This window comes from Pyrgilauda ruficollis, unplaced genomic scaffold, assembly GCF_017590135.1.
Source record: "Pyrgilauda ruficollis isolate IOZ18807 unplaced genomic scaffold, ASM1759013v1 scaffold158, whole genome shotgun sequence".
In the NCBI taxonomy this organism is placed as follows: Eukaryota; Metazoa; Chordata; class Aves; order Passeriformes; family Passeridae; genus Pyrgilauda; species Pyrgilauda ruficollis.
The window spans coordinates 656,388-681,902 of NW_024514543.1; the positions used below are offsets into that span (position 1 = coordinate 656,388).

The 25,515-nt window shown below is 43.2% G+C and overlaps 1 protein-coding gene across 1 annotated transcript in view; it reads left to right on the top strand.

Moving 5' to 3' along the window:
• Positions 1–25,515, top strand: part of GUCY2F (guanylate cyclase 2F, retinal) — a 94,882-nt gene that overhangs the window by 42,373 nt on the left and 26,994 nt on the right. Inside the window, 5 exon segments of the mRNA XM_041461933.1 lie at positions 16,513–16,663; positions 17,679–18,388; positions 19,330–19,631; positions 21,126–21,480; positions 24,728–24,812. Of these exon segments, the coding sequence (XP_041317867.1) occupies positions 16,513–16,663; positions 17,679–18,388; positions 19,330–19,631; positions 21,126–21,480; positions 24,728–24,812 (1,603 nt within the window).

Sequence of the window (25,515 nt, forward strand, 5' to 3'; positions counted from 1 at the left end):
TGAACTATCTAATGCACCAGGTATTTCTACTTCTTTCTTAGCCAAAACCAGGAAATAAGTGTCTCCTTTACTACTGAATTGCAGGAACATTTAAGTTAAGTGCCACATTAACGGGAAGAACCAGCAGTGAGCCCTTAAAAAGCACAACTGATATATGTGCTGCTTTATCTCAGATCTTGCTTTTAACAGTGGTAAAGGGATGAATTTCATACCCTTTATGATGCCATGGTGTGCTGAAGTGGGAAAATTTGATCATACATGTTTCTGTGTATTAGCAGCCTTCTTGAGAACATTGTTCAAGTCCTTCTCTCCTGAGAGAAAATACTTTCCCCTTGCACTTATTATTGCAGCTGGACTCATCATTTCTGTCCTGACTCAGACTTCTCCTTAGCCCAGGAGATGCTCAATGAAACTTTAAAAAGTCAGTCCTGTGATTGGATGAAAGACACTGAACCTGGGTACAAGATTTCCATTGTGTACCTTGGAAGAGGTGGTTGTGCAGCTGCAAACACATCTGTGTAAGCCCTCAAGCTGAAATAGGAACAAACATTGAAACAGCAACTTCATTCTATGGCAGACAATATAATTTGTTTCCTAATGGAAACATGTGGCCATCATTAATAATAATCATTGATTATGCCAGTTTCTAATTGGGCACAAGACAACTTGGCATGCAAAATAGGATAAACTACACTGGCAGATGACCTAAGGAGACAAAAGTGAGAATTGTGTGGGTTTATTTGGGGATGTGAGAGTCTAGTAGAGTGAACCAGAGCTTATCTTGACTAGTCATCTGCCAATCACACCAAGATGTCATTTTTTATTGCAGCTGAAGAAAGGCTTGCTCACTCTTTCTTTCTTACATTTGAACAATACTCTTTTCAAAAGTATGAACTATATTGTGGAGTCAGACTCATAAAGGAAGCCAGTAATTAAAAAAATTATTGCTACATCTATTAACCATGGAGTCATCCTCCCAGGTCTTGGCAGTTGCTCATCGGGGTCATAACTTCCCAGGCTGCTTCATTTTGGCAGAATTTTCAGACATTCACTGCTGGGACACAGAATGACACATATTGTCTGGAATGGCAGCTCTAAGGACATTGCATTCATCACTTATAAGTTTTTATCACAGCTAAACACTCTTAATTTCTTCATATTATAGTAGCGATTTGGGTGATGATTTTTGGGAATGAGAGAAATTTGGAAACTTGGAATAAAACGCAAGAAAGTTTTTTCTGGGTCAAGTCATCCTTTCTCTGACATGTCAAGAACCTGTAGGATAAGGTGCAATGGATAAAGAAAAAGTGAACCTTTCCTACCAGACCTCAGCTTTTAGCAGTTGTTTAAAGACCTCCTGAGCTGGAGTTTGAATATGGGCTACACTTTGTGTGCAGCTGCCACAGACACACGGGGGTTTTTATGCTGTCTAGAAGCAGATTTCTGTGCACCAAGTGAAAAAGAAACGTGCAGCTCCTGCTTGTTTTAAACATGACACCAGGAGCTTTGTCAGAAGTCCATTCATTGCCCGTGGATAATCTCCCCTTTCTCTGCACCACTCGTGGTGGTACAGATGATGATCCTAAGAGCAGCCCAGGTAAATAAATTCCTCTGCAGATTATCTAACTGGGATTTTGATAACCTTCTTCCCTTCCAAATGATTATTGTTATTTATATTTGGATTTTGCTTTCAAACCAGCTTCATCTGACTTGGCAAAAGCTGCTACTGAGCTTTGTTTCCAAGGAAATATTTGGATCAAACATAGCAACCAGAAGCTGCTGTTATTATTATTTAGCAAATAGCCCAGACCTTTGTTTTCTATCCAAGCATCCCTCAGACTTTGAAGAGTTTGGAAATCTAATCCCACACTGAATCTTTGCAAACAATGGCTCTCTTTAAAATGGGCCAAGCCGCAAAGCCAAATCCAATCCTGCCGAACCTTCGCATTGCTCAATACTTGACGTGAGCTCCAATCACTGCCATCTGTTTCCAACTCTGTTCTCCATTACTGCTGTTATGCTGTGCCTTCTGCCCCCTGTATCCATAGGAAAATGCATCAGACCAAAACTGATGAGGCTTTCTAATACTGCCAATGGTGTTATTGCAGAACTGTATTCATTATGTACCTTGAGGCTTATTAGAAGCATCTGGAAAGTTATGCTTCAAGGATATCAACAGAGGCTTCTGGGATTTCACCTTCTTCCTCTTACACAAGCCTGTTTTAAATTTCTTTTGGGCAAACAGCTCCAAAACACCTCTGTTTCATCTCTAGTAAAAATATCACGCTAAGTAAACATACCCCATTTATATTCAAAATTTCGCTTGCTAGCTTGTTTTTTGTTTTCAGTTTGGTTTTTTCCCCCTCCAGAATTGCACAATAAAAATTTAATGATCCCCTGCATATATTATAGAGTTATATGAAGATCTATGCTGCTTAAAAGTTAAGCATAAGTGTTCACTTCATAACAAATTGCTGCAGAGGTTTAGAAAGTCTGCAAAACAACTCTCAGCATGGGGCAATGATAGCCAGGAATAGGCATTTGTCCTTTGCTCTTTAGAGATATGACCCACTTTAACCAATGTTAAATGGAAATCCATCCTCTCATACAGGAAAAAGAGTAAATTGAAAAAGATAATCAGGGCCTGGTTCCTACATATGTTCATGTCATTGTTTCTATCTGCCTTCTTGCTTTATGAGTTTCCAGTTCTTGTGGGATTGGGCTTTTCTGCTGAATTTTAATTTTGAATTTTCTATAATCTTCTGGGAAGATGTGCCATATCCTTGCTGTTTTTCTAACAATCTCTTTGGACTATGTTGTTTCATCTGTTCTACTAAGGAATATTCTTCATCTCTGAGGCCAAATAGTACTGCTCAGATTTTGTCCAAGACAGCAATGCCAGGACAGTTATCTCTCCCCTTCTTCCAGCTCTGTTTCTTCCTTCTTCCCTTATTTCCTACATCCAGAGTGTGACATGTTCAAGCTCCCAAGGAAACCCCAATGTTGGTAGTAAGCCTGAGCCATGATTTTTACCTTCAAAAACACCCCAAAACCTCAGTCTGATGTGTTTGCCCTCAGGCATCAAATTCACATACCATGGAAGTCTAAGCCACCACTGTGTAGCTGCTGCTGCTTAGTTTCCTTCATCATTATAGACTTATATGGAATCAGTTCTCTGTCCTCATTTCCCCCTGAACTAAACAAAGTGATAATTGCAGGTTTTGACACTGTGACCATGCAAGCTGAAATCTGGTTAGCAATGAACTTTGTCCTCCTTCATTACTACACCTCATCTTTGCTTAGTCACTGCTTAGTGTCAAGGGTTTGTTTTCCTGGAACAATGTGTCTTCTTCCCTGGAACAAGGCTTCCTTGTGATGAAATGGATGCTGTAAATAAATATGTCCACCCAGCTGGAGGGTTCAGCTCCAGGGGTGAGGGTTGGACAAGTTTTGTGCAAAACAGATCCTTTAACATGGTCCTTTCCCCTACTGCAAAAGTGAGCTCACAGGAGAGCACAATCCTTTCTGTATTCCTGGCTGAAAGCTCCTTCAGGATCAGCACAGATCCACTCAGGGGAATTAGTCGCCTTTCTTCTGTTTATCTGTTTTTCTGCCAGGCAATGAAATAGCAGGGGTTAGCACTAAACAAACCATGGGGGAGAGGTGTATATTTTACAAGACCTCAGAAACACAGAATGTTGATAAAGATACATAAAAGCCTTGTGGGAGACCATGCCCTCTGGCCAGGGAGTGGAGACAACCTTTTGTGTTCTGTCCCTGGAATAGCACAGAACGGAAACACCAGTGGGAAAAGACCTGTATAAACAGTGAGCTGGAGACACAAATGCATTTCCATGATAATTTTGACTTGACTACATGCACCCATAATTCAATGGCTTCTGTTGCCATAGCAATGGAGTGTCTCATCATTTTCATGTTTTTTTCTTCACAAAAATCATGAGAGTTGAGGAGGTATTGTGTACACATTACAGACATGGCTGGAGGTGTTTTAATCCCCCTTTTTTATCACCCAGTTGAAGGGGTGTATTCATTTCCATACCTTGGGTCATGGCAGGGAAGGAGCCAGGCCCCAGTACCCCATCCCAATGTCTCCCTGCTGAGTAGGGGGGAATTGCAGGCGGAAGGTTCTTTATGAGTTAAAGGAAGTCTAAGCAGAGTTCTGAGAGACAGAATTTCTTCGCTAGAGGATGTTTGAACTTTTCTGGAAGACTTCAAAGTTGAATGCTGACCCAAAGCAACCCCTCCTACTACATCCCTGATTGCTCAGATACAGCAGTACCCACATGCCTGTGTGTGCTTGGACCTGGAGCCACCATCTCAAGGAGATTAAGTTGTACTAACTTGATTAACTTGATTAACTTGTACTCCATTAGCTCTATCCACTCGAGGTAGTATGTGGTAGGGTTTCCTTTTAAACCCCTCTTCATGGTCAGCTAAGCTATGTCACATCCTCACCTTAGGGCAGTATCCAAACACCAATTACCATGCACATACTGGGCCCTCAGCTTTGAAAGGACAAGTTAAAGCACTGTATGAACAAGAAATTAGAAAATTAGAGTAATTAGAGCAAAATAGAGTGTTGAACCCTATGCCATCAAAAACTCAGCAATTAGCATTTCCACCCTTTTTTTTCAACATTGTTTTCAGTAAAATCTGAAGATGATCCTTCTGAAACACATAGAGTGTGCTTGCAGCGGTAATTTGCAGAAGAAATCTCTCATTTTTACCCCTGCTTCTATGAATGTAGCGTTTCTCTTGGTATATGAGCATTGTAGCTGGTTACTCTCCCTGGCTGGACACCAGGCTGAGCATCCCAATGCACAGGGACCCAGAGGCTTTGCCATGTCCCACCCACAGCTGAGCCAACCCTCTCTGGTTTTCCCATTTGAGGCTGTGCTTTGTAGAATCATAGAATGTTTTGGGTTGGAAGAGACCTAAAAGACCCTTTAGTTCCAGTCCCTCTGCCCAACAGCAACAACACCTTCCACTAGACCAGGTTGCTCAGACTCCCACCCAACTTGGCCTTGAACGCTTCCAGGGATGGGGCACCTGCAGCTTCTCTGGGCACGGTGCTGAGTGTAGGTGTGACATAGCCTTTGAGAGACCACTGGCTCCTTTAGATGTCAATGGCAGGCCAGGTGGGACACCCTGGGGAGGTCAGAAGGCATTAGGGAATGAGAGCTGATGTGTGAGACCACTCATGTGTGGGACAGAAGATGGTCTTAGGGCAGTGAATGCCCAGCAGAGCTTGTAATTCCTACCTAAAGCTTGTCTGACACCATGTGGATGTTTTAGACCCAGAGGACATCATGTATGTCACTATATATCTGGGAGTGGAGCTGAATGGGGCTACCCAGCTTCTCCAATGTGTTAGCAGGAGCTAAGCTACTTTCCAGCTCTCTGATGGCTCCAAAAACACTCACTTACATGGCAGCTCAGTTAGCCTGTGGACATGGAAACACAGCCTGGCATCAGCTGGAGGGTTCAAATCCCACCAGCGACACTGTAAGGGACACATCTGCCGACAGGCACAGCTGGGAGGGGATTTCTTACAGCTAAAGGGCTGTTCTGGGAGGAAAATTCAATGGATGTTGGGAAAGGAGGAACAAACTCAATGTCCAAGGCATTTTTGGAGGACCTGGCTTCTGAACCAATGGCTATTGGTGTTTACCCAAAGAGATGAAGCCCAGGCCAGCTCCAGGACCCACTGCTGGGTGCGGTGCCCCTCATCTTCCCCAGTTTTATAGCAGGGGCTTACCTTACCACCACAATGTCCTGGTTACAATGCTCTGAAGAAGACAGACCTTCTTGCCCTCTCCAGTGCACCAGGAGCACGGATCACAGGCTCCACTGCTGTCTGACACAGAGGCATGTGCAACACACGCAGGACACCAGGCAGACTGAGCCATCCTCCCCCAGCCACCACTCTAGCCATGGTTTAGGGCATTCCCGTTCCCTGGAGGAATGAGCGAGGTGTTTTTCAGGCATCATGCTTCATTAAGTGTTTTCACAGCATTGCTTTGCAGCTGCAGGGTGTGGTGCAGGGGGGCTGCAGCTCTGACTTGCTGATTAGTGCCAGGACTGTTGCGCTCACAGCTCCATGAGACCCAGTGATCGTCTGAGAAGGAAAAAATCCTCATAATGACATAAAATCAGGAGTGGTTATAGGCTTGGCATTTAGGGAGTCCTCTGGATTGTTTGTCATACTCAGACGTTCACCAAGAGGGGAAACTTAATTAAAATGAGTGCTGAGAGAGGCTTGACACTTTTCTCTCCAGAGCAGCTCACTGCTTAATTGGAGAAACAAACTGTGTTCAGTGACTTAGTGGAAAAACCAAGGCTTTTTTGGATAGGAATATGAGAAGGAAGGCTGAGGACAGTGAAATATGTTTTACCAGCACTGGTTTCAACTTGGCCTAAGGATCAAAATCCTGCTAGTGACGGTTTAGTCTGGATGATGAACTAGCAAGTCACACTTACACATGGAAAAATGTGTGACTGGGATAACAGAAATCCCCTCCCTTGTCATGCTCTCTTGTTTTTCTTGCAAGTGGTTGTACCCTGCACAAATCTCTTTCCTGGAAAAAAAATCCCTCTCTGGCATACCCGATGATGATGCACCGTGTCTGATTCCCAGGACGCTGGTTTTGGTGGTATTTGAGCATGAGCAGGGGATTAGAGGGGAGCCCAGGGATCAAACTACCCCAGCTGAATTGCTTTCCAGTCTAACCAGTTGGGAAATGTGCAGTCTGCCAGCGAAGGAGCGCTCTCTTGTGGGCTATGCAGAGTGTCAGTAGAGCGTGTGTCAGCTATGTTGGCTCAGAGGTGATTAATAAAGAAAATAAAGACTGGGGAAGAAAGGCATGACATAAACCGGCACAGCAGCTAAGTGCAACCAGATGTCAGGTTGTTTTGATCTTCTCCTTGCAAAACCAAGGAAGAAGGAGCACAAATAAACCCCCCTCAAAGTCAGAGCCACTTTAGGCAACCACTGTGCTGCTTGAGGCCAATTGAGATGAAAGGTAGGGTCCAACATGTCACATGCTCCTGGCTGGGGGCTGTGAATTGCAGAAGCATGTAGGACAGCTGGCCACAAGGCTCAGACACACTGGGTTTGCTCTAACTACTCCTGTGTTGGGGCTTTGGCAAAGCAGCCAGCAGCTGAGGATGGCAGCTGGACCAGGCAATTAAAGGTGAATATTCTTCTGCCTATAGTCAATGTGGTAAACACAAGGAAGAAGAAACACAGATGATGAATGAGAAGAAGAGCCTGTTAATTGATACAAGATGGTTTGTTCAAGGCTGACAGTCATATTTATCTTTGCTGGGTGGGTGAAATAATTTGCCTCTGGACTTAGAAAAAGCTTATGACAAAGCACAACAGCCTGAAACAAGTTTTTTTCACTTCCTGGGGTACCCTCCACCTCTTTTGACCTGCCTAGGTATACTGAGAAGAACTCTGTTCACACTGTACCCACATAACCATCTCTGCTGCATCTCATGGCCCAGGAATGTTTAGAAACTAGAATAGAATCACAGAATTGTTAGGCTTAGAGAAGCCCTCAAAGAGCATCAAGTCCAATCATTAACCTGGCTCTGCCAAGCACACCATGTACCCAAGTGCCACAACTACATGCATTTGAACACCTCCAGGGATCTGACCCCACCACTTCCCTGGGCAGCCTGTTCCAGGACTTGACAACTCTTCCAGGGAAGAATTCTTTCCTGCTATCCAATCTAAACCTTCCCTGGCACAAACTGAGGCCATTTCCTCTTGCCCTCTAGCTTGTTACTTGGGAAATAGCCACCAGAAAACCCCAGGGAGACAACTAAAGCCTTTCCCAGCCCAGATCCAATACATGGAGCTGAGCTAATGTGCAAAATGCTGATTCTTACAGTTAAGCATATCCTTACACACTTTACTTTAGTATGCTTACATACTTTACTGTATTGAGATTCCTCCTGGCCCAGGAGAATTTCTCCTTGGCCTTTCCACTCAGAGGATAATGCTCAGAGCTTGGGATAGGACCAGAACCAGAGCTGGATACTGCTGTAGATGAACATCTTCACTCCTCACCAGCTGAAAGCTGATGGAATATTTACACTGATATTTACATTATATATGACATAGATACCATATATATCACACAGATGGAATACTGCTGGCATATTTACACTCCTGCTCAACACCCCTCCTCCCAGTCAACCAGAAAGGAAATCATTTGGCAGATCCTCATCTAAACAAGTCTAGTGCTCGGGAAAAGTGGCATAAATTTACTCAAGATGGGGTAAAACATGGCTTGCACATATACCCACGGTCTTAGGGAAGAAGCAGAAGTGAGCGCTCTTTGCTGCACCTGCTGCATTATGCACTGGGTATTTCAGTCACCCAGAGCGATGTTGATCCAGGTGCAGGCCTGGTCAGGTTTTGTGCCTTTTAAAACACAGGAAAAGGTAACCCAGGTTCCAGTGCCTTATTGTACAAGACCACACAGTCTGCTTTAGAGACAGCTGCAGAAGGTAAGGTGATAGAAAAAAGGAGGCAAGGACTGTGTCCCTATTTCACAGCGTGATGCTGGCAGTGCTAGTGGAAAAGACAAGCTGTCCTCCCCAGTGCCTTTCTCCTACTAAATCCATCTGAGAAGGAGGCAGTCCTAGAAACTGGGGAGGTGCTTTCTCATTATACTGCTCAGTTTTGCCCACCTTTGACCACTGCAAGCCTCACAAAGACACTCTGACGTGGTTTGAGAGGACAAATGAGAACTGCCCTGGCAAGGGCTGGAGTCTGGGCTCAGATGCTTATGGAACCTCTTGATCTGTAATGGGAGGAAAAGGACAATGAAGCTGGAACCATGGAAAGTTGGAAGCAGTCTATGAGAGCCATGGACAGTTTAGGACAGGGCTTTTCTGACCCTCCTCTGATAAATCCCCCTGCAGTTCTCTCTACAAATACCTGCAGACATTTGTGCCGCTGATCTGCCCATGGCAAGCCTGCTGGTTCCCAGGGCAGCAGTTTTGCTGCTTTCCCAGACCTGGATGCATTTTTCTCCCGTGGCTCTGAGCATTCAAGATTTCCATTCTGGCTTGCAGAATGACTGCCTGTGCCTCGTGTCTGCCCCTCATCCACAGCACCACTGGAGGTATTAGAGCAACACACCGTCAGGCTGAGAGGCTTATCATTATCGGCTTAGGAGATGTAGGTCGTCAGGGAATTTTAATCAGCAGAGACACTTTCACATCCAAAGAGACATAGATATTATCAATTCCCTTAAATGGGCACCAGAAGAGATGAGCTGCAGCTCTTGGGACTCTTCCTTTCTTCATCGTGTCTGAAATAAATTGTTCCATGAAATGCAGTGATGCTGTGCTGATCCCCAACTGTTAATGTCCTGGTTTTCAGCCACAGACGTGCTTAGAAAGTCAAATTTCTCTGAAGGCTTTTCTTTTCCATGAGGAACATGCTGTTTATTTCTCTCACTGCTATGGAAGTCACCCTTCATGATGGCCACCTGGAAAACCTGTACCAGGACACAGCAGGCTGCTGGTATTTAAAAATGCCTGTCTGTCTTCTGGGTCAGTGCTTATTTCCACCAACAGTTTTGATCTCTTTTCCTCTCCTTCTCTCTGAGGGCATTCCTCACTTGCCCTGCTGTAGCGTTCCATGCTGTGCAGCAGCAGGTAATGGGGACTTAGTGAGGTGTTAGCCTGGATATGTGTGTTTCAGATGAAGGGATTAATACCTGGGGGCTTGTTTGGGACTCCTGCAGACAGCATGTTAGAAACATAGCAAGGTTTATCCTTTGTCTTGCTTCTGTCAACATCTTCATTAAATTACAATTCCATTTTAAAAAATCACACTGTTGGCATGAAGGAAGATATGAACAATTGGTAATTCTATTTTTTTCTCCCTTCTGTGGTTAGTTGAATTGCAGGTATTGCTCTTTGGGTGGCAGTTAGGACTGATTACTTCAATAATCCCAGATGGCAAAGAAAAGTGAACCTGGGATGTGTTTTGCTCTGTTATCTCTGGTCTTGCTGAAGAGCTAAAGCATGTGTTTAAAAGATGTGTTACTCTAGATGGGTTAACTAAGTTTGAGCAGCACTACAAATAACCATCTGCAACCATCCATGAGGTTAGAATGTCCCCTGGAAATAGTCATGTCAAGTGTTGCCTTTATAAATGACAATTAACAGGCACTAAAAAGTAGGTGTTCTCTGAAACCAGGCACATTGACCCTCATTAAGCTTTGTCCAGGCTCTGGAAATGATGAAAATATTTCCTTTAGAGAGGGAGGGTTGTCAGAAAGGCTTTAAATACAGTTTTTTAAAATGCCAGTAATCCTTCAGATTAGCTTTTCTGTCAGTCTGAAACAGGGCCAGTTAAATGCCAGCAAATTGAGCAGGCACTGGTCCAGCCCTGTGGATACAGAGGGGATTAGTGGGAAGGCTGAGGCAGAGCACAGGCTTTTCATGGGAGAGGGCTTTGGAGAGAGTCAACAGAACCAGGGTGGAGAAAGGTGGTGATTCTCCTGCCACAATGCAATGCAAAGCTGTTGTCAGACACTGCGAGAGCAGCCCAGAGGATATATATACATATATATGTATACACACAAACACAAATAAGAAGGATGTAGACCTGTTGGAGAGAGTCCAGAGGAGGCCATGAAGGTGCTCAGAGGGCTGGAGCACCTCTGCTGTGGAGACAGGCTGAGAGAGCTGGAGTTGTTCAACCTGGAGAAGGGATGGGTTTGGGGATCCCTTAGAGCCCCTTCCAGTACCTGAGGGGGCTACAAGAGAGCTGGAGAGGGACAAGGACATGGAGAGACAGGACAAGGGGGAATGGCTTCAAACTGATGGAGGGCAGGGTGAGATTAGATGTTGGTAAGACAGTTTTCCCTTGTGAGGGTGGTGAGGTACTGGCATGGGTTGCCCAGAGAAGCTGTGAAAGTGTTTAAGGCTGGGTTGGATGGGACTTTACCAACCTGATCTATTAGAAGGTTCTCTGCCCATGGAAGGGGAGTTGGAGCTAGATGGTCTTGAAGGTCCCTTCCACCTGAAACTACTCTATGATTCTATATATGTATATATATTCTATATATACATATATATACACACATACACACATACATAGCTGATGCAGTAGAGATGAAGACATCAGGCTGCTGAGACCATACCTAGCTCATGCTCCATAGTAATTGATCAGTTAATTAATTGATTTATGGATTTTCTGTAGCTCCTAATTATGGCTAGATATCTGGGTATTGTGATAACAAAGAATAAATTTTCTGATAGGCAAGATGAGAGCTGGAGGAAGGTATAATACCAATACTGGGTGGCCTGTGTTGTGGTTCTGTATCCAAGTAAAAGTCTATCCAGCTGACATTTGAAAGATCAGATATTTAGAAAATATTGTAAAACTGGCTATTTTCTTAAAGCTTCCAAAGATGCCAGAGGCTGGGAAAGACCCATTGGGATAGAAGATGTTCTGGTGTAATTTCCTCTATGGGGTTTGTAACACCCCCGTGCACAGAAAATGCAACTCACTGTCATTTCCTGGCTTTATTTTAGGAATAAATGCCAGTTATCAGATCTGTCAGGATCTGATGAATGCTCCAGTGAGATTATGTGGTTGTGGGAAAATTTGCAGCATAGCATGGGCTAAGACATCATGCAAAACATCAACAATCCTTGAGTCCATTGACGCATTTGGAAGTCTTGTTATCATTCAGTGTGTGCAGGCCTACCCAAAACCCATCATTCTTGGTCTGCCAGAAGATTTATAGCAATATTTTTTGGTGTTGTCTTTTTGTTTTGTTTTGGGAATTTTTTTTTTGCCACACTTCATTTAAGCCATTTATTTTTTAAATATCCAAGAAAAGACCAGCTTCCTGAACTCTGCAAGTTCTGTGTGGGTTTGCTGCTCCCCTGAGGTTTTCTGTTGAGGCCACCAGTGCAATTGCAGTTGTCACTGAGTGTGCTGGTTTTGGCTGGGGTGGAGTTAACTTTCTTCCCAGCAGCTGTTATGGAGCTGTGTTTTGGACTTGTGCTGAACACAGAGCTGATAATATGGAGATGTTTTTGTTACTGCTGAGCAGGGCTTGCACAGAGCCAAGGCATTTTCTGCTTTTCACACTGCCACGCTTGTGGGGAAGCTGGGGGTGCCTGGGAGGGGGGGAGGAGACACAGGCTGCACAGGTGACCCCTGCTGACCAAAGGGATATTCGAGGCGATGTGACATCATGCTCAGTGTATAAAGGGGGGAAGAAGGAGGAAGGAAGGGACATTTGGAGTGATGTTTGCCCAAGTCACCACTGTCTGTGATGGGCTCTGCTCTCCTGGAGATGGCTGAGCACCTGCCTGCCCAAGGGAAGATATCTCCTTCAGCAGATGGCTTTAGCTTACTCATTAAAAGTCCTGCCTGGTAAGCCTCATTAAAAAAAAAAAAAAAAAAAAATTATGAACAGTAGCCACTTCTCAGGCTGAATCATATTCTAAAAGGTTTGGAAATGTCCCCTGGAAGACGAGTGAATTTGAAGGCTGTCAAATTCAACACTCAGGTTTTCATGCCTAAATAAATACATGTAGAAATATCTCATCCAGTGTTATGAGATTCTTTCCTGCCAGCTCTAATATTGACTATCTAAACCTGCAACATCATGTATTCCACTAATGCCAGTGCCAGAGACATCAGATTGCAAACTCTGTTTCCAAGAAAATCAAATAAATCTAGCCTTTTTTGGAAAGTGGACTTATTTGAACTTGACTCTACAGGATTCAGGGATGACCTGTTGGTGTTCTGATGCAAACCAGATAATCTGGAGGAAAAGGGCTTCCAAATGCTTGACTGCATCTTGCAAACAGGATAATATGCCACAGCAGGACAATCCTGCCCAAAAATTCCAGTCCCACCAAAACCATGGGCTATCAGATACTTCCTGTGCTGCAGAGTCAAGAAAGTGAGCTTAGGTTGGGTTGACATCATGCAAACTCAATGTCATGGCAAGGACAAAGTGGAGAGGAACTTCTGAAGTATTAAAGGGTGAAGGTTTACTAATGCCAGACCATGAGGCTGCACTGAAAATAAATCTTGTTAGTCAAACTTTATGTAACTTTTGTGGTTAAGTCACAATTCTGGCATGTAAGGTCAAATGGTGATGCTGTCTTCCTGAATACCTACAAACTGTCATCCTACTGAACGGTGATATTGAAGAGAAAATTAGTGTTATATAGTCAATGTCTCTGCATCATAGAAAAAAAAAAAAAAAATTAATTGATATTTTGACATAAAATAGTAGTTGAGGACTCTCCTTTGTTAGTGTTTTCTAGTGAAGCCTCTGGGATATGATTTTTTCCCCCCAGTGCTGTTCAATAATTCTATCATATCACCTGGAAGAGAGAGAAAAATCATTATTCAGATAACTTTCAAATTGGTCTGGACTTCTGATTAAATGGAAATACTTGAAAAGCACCTACTGAACCAGATGTGTTTGTAAACATCTGGGAAGAAAAATTTATACCACACTTCGAAGGCAGATGCTTGCACTAAGGAGAGCAGAGAAGGGCTTAAAAACAGTGGTTCTGCAACTGTGCTCATGCAAGCTATAGAATTACAGCAGAGAAAAATCGAATAGGTGATGAAGGATGCCATGACTCCTATATTCAGCACTAAGGAGTAAAGCTCACTAATTGATACTGTTTTTAATTTAGCCAAAAGAAAGAAAATTAAAAATGAATGTTAAAAGAGCATTGCAAGGATGAAATCCTGAGAGCATGCTCTATGGCAAGAGTCTTAACGAGCTGTTGATTTATTTTGCCCAGAGAATGACTGGGATGTGAGCTAATTATGGTGTGCAAATGTCTATAGGGAGGTGATATTTATTGTGCTTCCTGTTTTGTTGGGTTTTTTCCCTCAGGCAAAGGCAGAGTGAGAGGCAGTTGCAGGAAGCTGAAGGCAGACACCCTCGATGTTAAGTGGGTATTTTTAATGTTGAGGGTAATTAGCTCTTGGAATAACAGACATAGGAACCCGGTAGATCCTCCAAGGTTGTAGTTTTTAATTAGGGCTCAGAGGACGTGAAGAAAACCTAATGTGAGTGTTGCTGTACTGCTCTCCCTCAATTTTCTCTATAATCAGTTGAGATATGAGACTTTTCTTCAGGGAGAGCAGAACATGAATCAAGACTTTTGCCTGTCTGTCGCTGCTGACAGCAGAGATTTTCCAGAGAAATCAGCTTTATTGAGTGGCACCCTCTGGTACAATTCATTACCAAACACGTTTTGTATCCAGGGTGCTGGAAGAGCTCAGAGCAGCAGCAGCTCCTGGGAGGCTGCTTGGCCAGGCTGATGAAGGAGGTCAGACTGAGAGATTAGAGCACCCTCTCCTGCTCTAAAAATTAAAAGCAAAGCAATACAGCTGTGGCTTAACTGTCCCACAGGAAATGTTGTGTCACTTCCACACTTCAGTGAGCACTGAAGAGTGTTGGGAATTAATCTGATGTTATGCAAATAACACAGCATTGCAAAGAAATCTTTGCTTTCTAGCGTGGTTGTGGCAGTAATGATAAGCTGTAGATGTGAGGGAGAAAAAAGCAAGGTTTGGAAATACAGGCAGGGTTTTAAACTTCAGTGTTTATTTCAGCCAGATGGGTTACATAAATAGTTGGGGGTTTTTGCCTCAGCTGCTTGATTTACCTTTTTTGTTTATTAGTGAAACCAATCAGGCAGTGCCAGTACCTGAGCTTGCTCTGCAGGAGTGTTATCCCTAGTCTTGGATAGCCTGAGCACGGGAGAGATGTGCTGGAACCATTTGGGATAACCAGCTTTTCCTGGGGAGGATGGATTACTGCCACAGCAATTACCTAATGGAAGGAGGGTTGTTACATCCACAAACAGAAGGAGAAGAAAATGGAGACAGTGATTAAGTTCTCAACCCACTTTGCTATGAAGTGTTAAGGGCAGAGTAATTATGCTAATGAATAGACTGCCAAGATTATTTTTTAATCTTTCATTGCTGAGATTTGAATGCTATAAACAAACATCCTCTAGAAGTGAGTCACTGGAGTTTTGCAGCTTCTCCTGGAGACTTTGAGTCTGTTGACCTGAAGTGGAATTAAACTGTGCAGCCCCATTGCTGATACAGAAAGATAGCTGTGAGCATATGACATATGGATAGAAATATAGTTATATCTCTATGTGGATAAATCAAATTTATAAGTTCAAATTAAAAAAAAAAAATACTTCCAGCTGCAAAAACTTTATTTAATGTTATTTTTTGAGTAAAACCTGGTGTCAAAACCTGATGCACTGGTAGCATACAAAGCAGTGTTCTGAGTTCAGGCTTGACATTAAAGTGTGTCTTAGGCACTTTCCAAATATGAAGCTATTTTATAATCCCTGATAACTATCTTAAGCTGTACCAGCCTTCAATGAAGCACATGCCCAGGAACCTCCCTGGATCTGGACTGTGCAAGGAAAATGAATGAATGGGAGCAAATGAATGAAATTAACAGTGAGAGCTGCTCTCCCCACTGCATCCGAAAGACTCTGTGGCTTCCCTCAATCATTAGTCATGAGGAACTGCTCGTGCACTCATGCCAGTGAGATGTGTATAATTTATATGATGTAGTTGAATTACAAATTATTCCCTCTAGACCACACATGCTGGGCCTCTGACCTCAGCTAAATTATTGCAAGGGGCTTTCTAGCTAGGGCAAGCATGGAGACACTTGAAACTTTTCCAGGATGATAATTGTATTGCCACGTTCAGGAGGAAGGTGCCTGGGAATGGTTTAATGGAGGATCAGCTCTATGGAGGTATATACAGGACCCAGAGAAATAACCAAGAATCATTAAATAATAGAATAGTTTGTATTGGAAGAAACCTCTAGAGGTCATCTAGTCCAACCCCCAAGAAGACTTTGATGCATGTGTATGTCATGATGGGTACAAAAAAAGCCCCAAAAACAACAGCGAAAAGGGGAGCATGGCACATCAGCAGAATGGTGAATCCAAAACTCAAATATTCTGCATACCCCAAACCTAAATAGCACAAGAACAGGAGCCAGCTCTGCTGTGGTGCAGAGAGATTTAAAGAGCTGTTCTGCAGGGGCCGATCCCAGGAGCTAAATCCCACTAATCCAAGGGCAGAGCTTTAAGATGCCATCCCTACAGCAGAGCTTTCAGATGCCATCCCTACAGCTACTGGGTTAGACTGGAGTACAATCTGTACAGAGACAGTTCAGTGTGAGGCAGACTTGGACCTTGGCAAGACCCTCAAGGAACTGAGGGTTATAGCCCAAGCTGTGAAACCCTCAGGAGAGGAATGGCCCTCACCAAAAGGGACAAAGGAAGATTTTGACAAGGCACAGAGGATCCCAGAGCACCCACCCAGCTGGAATGGCCTGTGCACACAAGAATTTGAAGGAGGTGGGCACCAAAGCAGGGGAAGCTGACCGTGCATTGCCTATCCTCATGGTGGTACCCACATCCAAGGACAGCCACTGACTCTGGAGAGAGGCTGCTCTGCTGTGGGTGCCTCCTGGAGGTCTCCCTCCATCAGGGACATGCTGCACTGCGGCGCTCCGTGCTGCGTGTCCCGGTGCCTGAGCATCCAGGATAAAAATACTTTTCCAGGAATGAACAGGTAAGCTGGAATAAGGGGTCTGCTATTTTTAGAGCACAAACTTGATGGGATCAGCAAAGTTTTTGAAGCCATGGGGTGACACTGCAGATGGAGGAATGCTTGCTATGGCTTTGGTATCTCCTTGCTTGGCTGTGAAGGGGAAATTATTATTTAAAAAAACCCCAAGCAACCCTATGGCTCCTAGTATTTAACCAAGAATATCTGAAGCTAAGAGTATACACAAACCTTGTGACCCAACAGTTATTTAGCAGTTCTTTATCTAAATTCAAATCATAATCCTCCTTTCCCATCATTTTCTGATTATGAGTATGCACTTTTCAATTTGCCAGATTTAAGAGACTCTGAGTTGTCCTTAAAAATTATTTTCCAGAGAGTTTTAAAATTGTACGCACATGCATACATACCCCTAAGTATATGAATATATGTGTCTACACATGTGTGTGTGTGTTTTTGTCTTTGTATGGGCTCTGATTCATATCCACAACCCACTGAGGATTTTTGAGGAAAGCTGATGGCCTAGCTGATTTCACTTTTAATTTTCTCTTATGTGTGTTTGTCTGAGTGACTTTGAAACTGTCTTTCTTAGGAGCCAGAAGCACAGTGTACCCATGGGTTGTACTTACTGCTGCAAACAAAGCAGCCTCATTCTTCACTGCCTGGTTTCAGAGAATATTGCAAAGCATATTAAAAATTTTTTGTAAGTGTGCATTTAAGGGTTATGGCATGTCTGACACTGGTTGGACAATTTTCTGTGTGGTGAGGGGGCTGGTGTGGTGCAAGTCCACGTGTCTGTGTGAGGGTTTGGCTCCTCAAAGACTTGTGCCTTGAGAGCTGCTGTGAAGCTTGGGCTGACTCAGCTGTACCTACATGCACAGAACAAACACATATGGTGAAAGGCAAACGTAATCTGCTTTCCTTCCAGCATCTGGTAATGCTCTGCCTGGCTTCCTGAAGAGCTTGGTGCAGATCTACCCACCTGTGAAACAATGTCATTTCTCCTGTGGGATCCTCACAGCTCCCCCTGGGTACTGTTGAGGCACATCAGAGAGCATCATTTCAACACTGGAAATTCATTCAAGATATTTTTCCAGGATCTCTGGTGGGTGCTCTTTGAAATAATCCTACTTTGTTCCCCTGCATATTGCTCTGTCTTTAAAATTGGACTGCTTGGACCCTGGAACTGTGACCCCTTCTTTTCCAAAGCCTTTCCCCATGTGGCTGCCAGGTTAGCTGTGGGACGAATAAGCAGAGACCCTTCCCTACATCTTGGCCACCGGCTGGATTATGTGATCCTGCAAGAAGAATGTGAGACTCCAAGAGCTCTGGTTAGATTTGTTGATTTTGAAAAGCTTTCCTCAGCTTTTATAGGCCCTCTAAACCCTGGCTTCTGTGAAGTGGCTGCACATTTAGGGAAAAACTGGGATAAAGCTATCTTCTCATGGATGTGCATCAATTATAAGCTGGATTCCACCATCCACCATAATGCATTTGCAAGAACTCTGCCCTCTCCAATGCAAATTTTGCTTACAATAATGAAATATTTTAAGTGGGCTCATGTTGGCATCATTGCATCTAGTGATGATATTTGGATGTACACAGCCAAGGAGTCAGCAACTGCCCTCAGGAACCACGGGCTACCTGTAGGCATTGTTACATCCGTGCATAAGGGAGAAAAAGGCATTGAAGACACCTGGAACAAGATTAAAGAAGTTAATAACATTAAAAGTAAGTGCTTTGAGTCTCATTCCTTTTTTTAATTTTTTTTTGTTTCCCCAGGGTAGGACTGCATTGTTATCCAATGGACATACTTTAGAGAATGAAAACTTAAAGTGATTTAAGTCAAGCAGAATTTTATCTCTGATCCTAATGCAGACAGGGCTTAACATAAAAGAATGCTGGGCATTTTTGTATATGATGAATATAGACCAAAATCATCTACTACAACCTGAAAGATTGGATCCAGCTTGTCTGAAAAAAAAAGATTTCGTAGATGGTTTTCTGTGCTTGGCTTGTGTAAAGAGGAGTTTATAGGAAGGTTTTATATTAAAGGTGATTTATACTGTGGAATATCAAAAATCAATATCCACATCAAAAATCTTGCTTTGATGCTGTGTCCTGTATTTCAGATCTCCCCACCAAACACTGGCCCCATGACATTTCGCAAGAAAAGGCACAGCCTTTGGGACAGTCAAGCATGGACCAGATGTTTAAACACAACCCAGTTGTGTCAGCCTAAAATCTGAGAGCATTTGGAGGTTGGGCACTGCTTACAGCTGTGTGGTCTCTGTCAGCTCAGGGCACACAGAGGGAAAGCTCAAGTCTTGGTCAATGACAACAATGACCACAACTGCCCAGTTGTGCCTCACTTCTGTCAAAACTTCTCTCCATTTCCTCTTTACAGCTCCAGAAATGGTTAACACCCACAACCTCCTTTATTTGGTGTTACGGACCTCCAGAGGTTGGACAAAACGGGTGTGACTCTCAGCTTCCTCAGCACAAAACATCAGAATCCGACCTGATAGAGTAGTTCAGGCAGCTCTTTTATTTGGGGGGGGGGGGGGGGGGGGAGGAGTTTTTGGGGGGGGGGGGGGGGGGGGAGGAAGAGTTATTTTTTGTTGAAAGCCCCAGGCAGATTACTAACATTCTCCACTGTCCTTGTGTTGCAGTTATACTCCTGTGCATGCATTCCGTTCTCATCGGAGGGCAGGAACAGGCTGCCTTACTCACAAAAGCTCTGGAAATGGGACTAGCAGATGGAAGATACATCTTTATTCCCTATGACACTTTGCTGTACAGTCTTCCTTACCAAAACAACTCATTCAGTGTCTTTGATAATGACAGCAAGCTCCGGGAGGCTTATGATGCTGTGCTGACCATCACGCTGGAGTCTGGAGAAAGGACTTTCTATGATGCATTCAGGGAAGCTAAAGAAAGTGGTGAAATTATCAGGGACTTGGAAGCCACACAGGTGAATATTCTTTCTCTTGGGCTTTTCTGGGACCTGTCAGTAGGAAACATAGTAATTGTTACAGAAAAAGTACAAGGAAGAGTCAATCCAGCCTGCACACTTTCATTTTGAGAAAAATAAAGAGAAATTTGAATGTGGTCTGCACTCATCTGGAAAGGTCACTTTTCCCAGATGTCTGGCAATATAAATCACTTGGTTCAACTGTAGGACCATGATGGGAATTCAAGAGAAAGGGGCTGGGTCAGAGGCTCTCAGATTTCGTTTGCTATGTGCTAGCTGCAATGGACTTGAATTGAAAAGGTATCCCTTAAGGTGGATGAAGTCCATGGAGTTTGTAGGGAATCAAAATAAGATGTCCATATGACTGACAATTTGAGGGGATGAGACAGACTAAAGACATACTGGATGCTTCTAGAGGGAAATATTTAAGACCATTGCTGTTGCATTCTTTTTAGCACTATAGTCAGGGTAATTCTTTGTCAGCTTGATTATCTGAAAGTCACTGGTAGGCTATTAAAAACCAAATCAGCTTTTACCTTGAGAACATTTACAAAAATTGGAGATTCTTATACTGGTGAAGAGATACAGGAATCAGCTGAGCTATTCTTTAAATCTCCCTATGACATTTCAAAAAATTATAAGTACTTTAAAAGCATAATTTATCAGATCTGCAGAGATATACTTTAGAAGGAGATGAATCATGTCCTGAAAGCATTAATTTCTTTCCCTTCACTTTAATGAGAGCCCAGGTTAACTGTATTGAGTGTCAGGTTCTTCATTTCAGATATCTACATCCAATCAATTAATCCCACAAATGTCAGATTCTGAGGCTCCCAAGAGCACTCCTCATTTTTCTCGCTGGGGTATGGCTATAATCTCTCTTCACCTACCAGCTGTGAATGACCACGTGATTGCAAAACTCACCATTTGTATTAAAGCTTCCTAAATCAAGTCTGGCACCGAAGGGAGCAATGCAAACAGAAAAGGCTCTCTTACCCCACAGAATAAGTTTGCTGTGGCTCTGCTGTGGGATTTTTTGCATCTTTAGGATAAATAATCTGACAAAGAAGATCAGTTCCTTGGGCATGACACACTTTTCCTGTCTTGGTATGGAGCCTCTGACCTTGGTCTTCTATTTGTAGAAGACATTTTAGTGTAACCTTTTGAGGCAGGATAAATTTGCGATACATTTCAGCCGAACATCAGGCTCAGAATCCTGGCTTTTCCCATCATAATGCAATTTTGTGTGGTTTTAAAAATATTTTGAAATTGTATTTTGTGAACCTATCATAAGAAAAGACAGACATTCAGAGTCATGCATATATTGAGTCTGCCTTCAACCTAAGAGTCTTCAAACCCATTACTCTGTGAGCTTTAATGTTCTGGTGTCTCAGTATTTAAGTTCACAACTTAGCCAGGGGGAAAATATTTTTGCCACCAGTCTCAAAATGAAGGTTAGGAGCAGTTTATCCTCAGTTTCTCCTGTATTTGTAGGTTTCTCCACTTTTTGGAACAATCTATGATGCCATTTACTTCATGGCAATGGCTATGGACAGTGCACGGAGGAAAGGAGTCAGAGCCTCAGGAGCCAACATAGCTGAGCACACAAAAAACATCAGCTTCCCTGGATTTAGTCACTGGGTAGAGACAGACAGCTGTGGGAAGGGGCTGAACAACTATGTGATACTGGACACAGATGGTCATGGGAATCAGCTTTTCCCAACCCACCTGCTGGACATGTCTTCAGGCTCTGTGCTGCCCCTAGGCCAGGCCATCCACTTTCCCAATGAAATTCCACCCAAACCAGACTCCAGCTGTTGGTTTGATCCAGATGTTCTCTGCACTGAAGGTAAGAAAGTAAAAAGAACCAAAAATTGGGTGAAATGGCATTGAGTTCATGCTTCTCTTTTCTTTCATCTTTTCTCTCACTCCAAGTGGTTACCCCTTTAAATTAGAACTCCCCAAGCAGAAAAGTCTAAATTCAAGGATCTGATATAAAAATGCCCAGTCATCATGCTGTTTGGAATGGGAATCTTGTGCAGAGGTAACACCATTGACCCACAATATTCTCTTATTGCTTCTTAGACCATAGAATAGTAGAATCATTATGGTTGGATAAAACCCCTAGGATCATTGAATCCTTACCCCACCACTGCCAATCCCACCACTAAATATCACCTCTACACAATTTTTTCAACAATTCCAGAGCCATTAATCGCACTACTCTCCTGGGCCAAAAAGGTTGTTGCCACTGTTCTGTGTTGAAAGGGTTTTCTGGGTCTAACACTCAACACCTGCCAATATTAATAGTAACCATTATATAAGAGAGGTTGCACCCAGCACTGTGTCTCTGTCCTTCTGAGGGACAGGACACTAAGAGGATTTGCCTTGAAGACAGCCTAAGAGAGCTGCACAAGAGCAGATGCTCTCAGCATCCTGCCTGTTCACGCCTGCTTCTTTTTTCAAGAAGCAACGAGGAATGAAGGACCACCAGAGCTCATCTCATTGAGAAAAAAATGATAATCACTACTCAAAATAATTTGAGTTATTATAGATAACAGAGGTAGTAATCAAAGGCCTGGGGCCAGAGATATCTGTGCTGCTTCCTAGGTTTGTCAGACTGGGCAATGGGTTTACCTATTGTTTTTAAATTGAGGCAACTATTGTGCAGTTTTAAAGTTCACAGGGAAGCCAAAATCTCAGGGTAGGGTACTTAATCTCCTCTTGATATATTTACTTAAAATACTAAGCATTTACACCTATTGCTCCAGGTTATGTCTTAAACAGATGAAATTAACTACATCTATGGAATATTTCATTCAGTAGCTGAGAAAACCGTTCTCCTTGGTTTAGCCATAACTGAGCTGACATATAAATCAGTGTCACTCTATGAAAACTGGAGATATGCTGATCTTGTAGCAACTGGCAAGCAGTAGAAGAGATAAGTATAATACTATCATGTATCTAATTTTGCACTGCCCCTAGGAACAATGCAGCAATTTAACATCTCATTGCAGTCTATGGAAAAATCCCACTGATTTTTAGAGATTGGATTTTATCTTCATACCTTTACAAAGGCATAAAGCTCTAGGCATCTGTCAATTAAAGAGTAATTTATTATGATTGCTAGAATTTCAGAGACTGAACTTTACGGCTAGAATTAAATACAAGCCTCACTCTCTCTTTTATATGAAGTTGGGCTTGGAGGGCTGTAGGATGTGAAGTAGTCAGGCTGCTCTGCTTCCTGACTCCAGGTTCACCAGGAGCAGGGCTGAGCTGGTGTTCCCAGGACACAGACATGGACACACACACATACTGCAGACACAGCCAGGCACTGGCAGTGTAACACATACAGGAGAGTTATGTCTTTACAGGCACCACTACCCACAACCAGCACGGCCGGGACATGGACATCAGAAATGGCCTGGTGCTGCTCTTGTACACCTCATAATTAGGCTCCAAGCTTGATACCAGATCTCACAGCCTCAACTCCTTCAGACTCACAAATGCATCCTGTGGTAGATGGTCCAAACCTAAATTCCCCCATAGCCATCCCTCAAAGCCTTCAGTCTCTGCAGGAGCTGACTCCAGGCTTTCAGTCTCTCATGGATTGCAGCCTCCAGGATTTACCTTCCCTGTTAGTTAGGTTGATGCAAAGTCTGTAAATGTCATACACAGTCAGAGAGCACAGTTACCTAGGAAAAAATGTAGATGGGGTTAAGAGGGTGGGAATGACTGCACTGATCAAGTGCCTGGAAAAAATGCACAACGTGTTTATGTGTGACCAGCATCCCCATCCTCTCACATACTTGAGCATTCCTGACCCACTCTATCTCTCCCTTTACCCATGTTTGCACTTCCTCTTAAAGATCCTGTAAGAAGTTTCATGTACTCCCACAGTTCCCTTAAAGCATCCCCTACTGACTTTAGCTCAATCCCATAAGTTCCCTCAAGCATGCTGTAAGTTTGCTCTTTCCCATAAGCTCATATTTAGTTTACTTTCACTTCTGGTTAGTTGTGAAGTCTAGTATGGCTTGGAAGGGACCTTTCAAGGCCATCCATCTATTCCAATCCCACACTAGACCAGGTTGGTTAAAGTCCCACGGAGCCTGATTTTGAGCACTGCCAGGGATGGGGTGGCCACAGCTTTCATGGGCAACCTCTTCCGGTGTTTGTGTGAGGACAGTCAGGTCCTGGGGCCCTAGACTGAAGCAGTGAAATTTCAGCAAAAATGCTCTGACTTTTCCTGAAACAAATACCAATTTTCAAAAATGCCTTCAGCTTTTACTGGAAAGCTCTAGGTCTCAGTGCTTGCAGATAGGTGCCAGTGTAATATAGAGTTATAAACCTTCCGTCAACCAAAATTTCTCCATGTTTTTTTTTGTGTTTATAGATCTCTGGATACAAACAGAATAAAAAGAAAAATTACAAAACAGAAGAGACAGACACAGGAAACCGTTCCCACTGGAATTTAGCTTATGCAATCATATCAGCTTCCCTTAGCTCTCTAGTAAACACACTCATCAGCAAAGAATCTGTCTCCAGTACTTTCTGCTGAGGGATGTGTTGAGGAAAACATCAACCTTCTGCTGCTCCTCCTCTTCTTCTCTTTCCAGCATTAGAAATCTGCAGCAGACAATGAAAAAGCCCAGATGGGCCAGTGACTCACGCTGGCTGTCAGTTTGGTACCACATGATAAAGACTTTTCAGCATTTCAATTCCTCAAGAGAAAAGGGCCAAAAGTTAAAAAGTTATGAACTTTGCAGAAGCTTCCTCTAAAACTTAATACTTCTCTGTGAGTCTATTTATTTACTTGAAGAAAAACTATTTTTCCACTGGTCCACAGCATTAAGTCTGGTTTAGGGAAAAAAAAGTGCATGGAAATAAATAATTAGCATAGCTGAAATCTTATGCATGCTTAGTTAGTAAGTATTTGTGTATTCATAAACAAACATTGCATTGAAATTATCTTCTGGCATTCTCCTGGTTGTATATTTGACTTTGTAATCCAATGGCCTGATATTGATATTTTTAATATTATTGCCTAAATCAAAATTATTTTCTACTTCACCGATCCTCTTCCCATCTTTGCACAGGGATTGAGCCTGCAGTCATTTTCTTTGGAGTAATGCTGTTATTTGTCCTGGTGTTGTGCACTGTGGGCCTGGCTTCTCTCATCAGGTGAGAATTGCAGCACGTATTTGAGTTGGTGCCACTTTTAGCTGCTGTGTGAGGCTTGTGCTTTAGCCAGCAGTTTAGACTGAGCACACACAGAAGGTCTGATTTTGCTCTTGGCTCTCCAGACACATATCTCTTCACATTTGTGGTGTGTTGTCCCTGGCAGCATGCCAGGCATCCACCAAAGGCATTCTGTCTCTCCCTTCCTCAGCTGGACAGGGGAGAGAAAATACAACAAAAGGCTCATGGTTCAAGATGGGGTCAGGACAGGATCATTCACCAACTGCCACAACAGCCAAAATTGACTTGATGTGGGGAAACTAAATTTATTACCAATCAAATCAGAGTAAGATAATGAGAAATAAAACAAAATCTTAAAAACATCTTCTTCCCAAGCTTAACTTACTCTCAAATTCTCTACTTCCTTCCCACCAGTGGCACAGGGGCCAGGGAATGGGGACTGCAGTCACTTCAGTTCATCCCACATTGCTTTTGCTGCTCCTTCCTCCTGAGGAGAAGGGCTCCTTCCACTGCTCCAGCAATCTGCTGGATGTTTCTGAAGCATTAGGAAGGTGGTTATCACTTTAGAAGTGCAAAGGATGACATCTAAACCAAGGACAGGAATCTGTTATGAGAACACGAGGATTGAAACCAAGTAATTTTCTGACTCCAGATCATTCTTGCCTGAATTTCTGTCTTTAATATA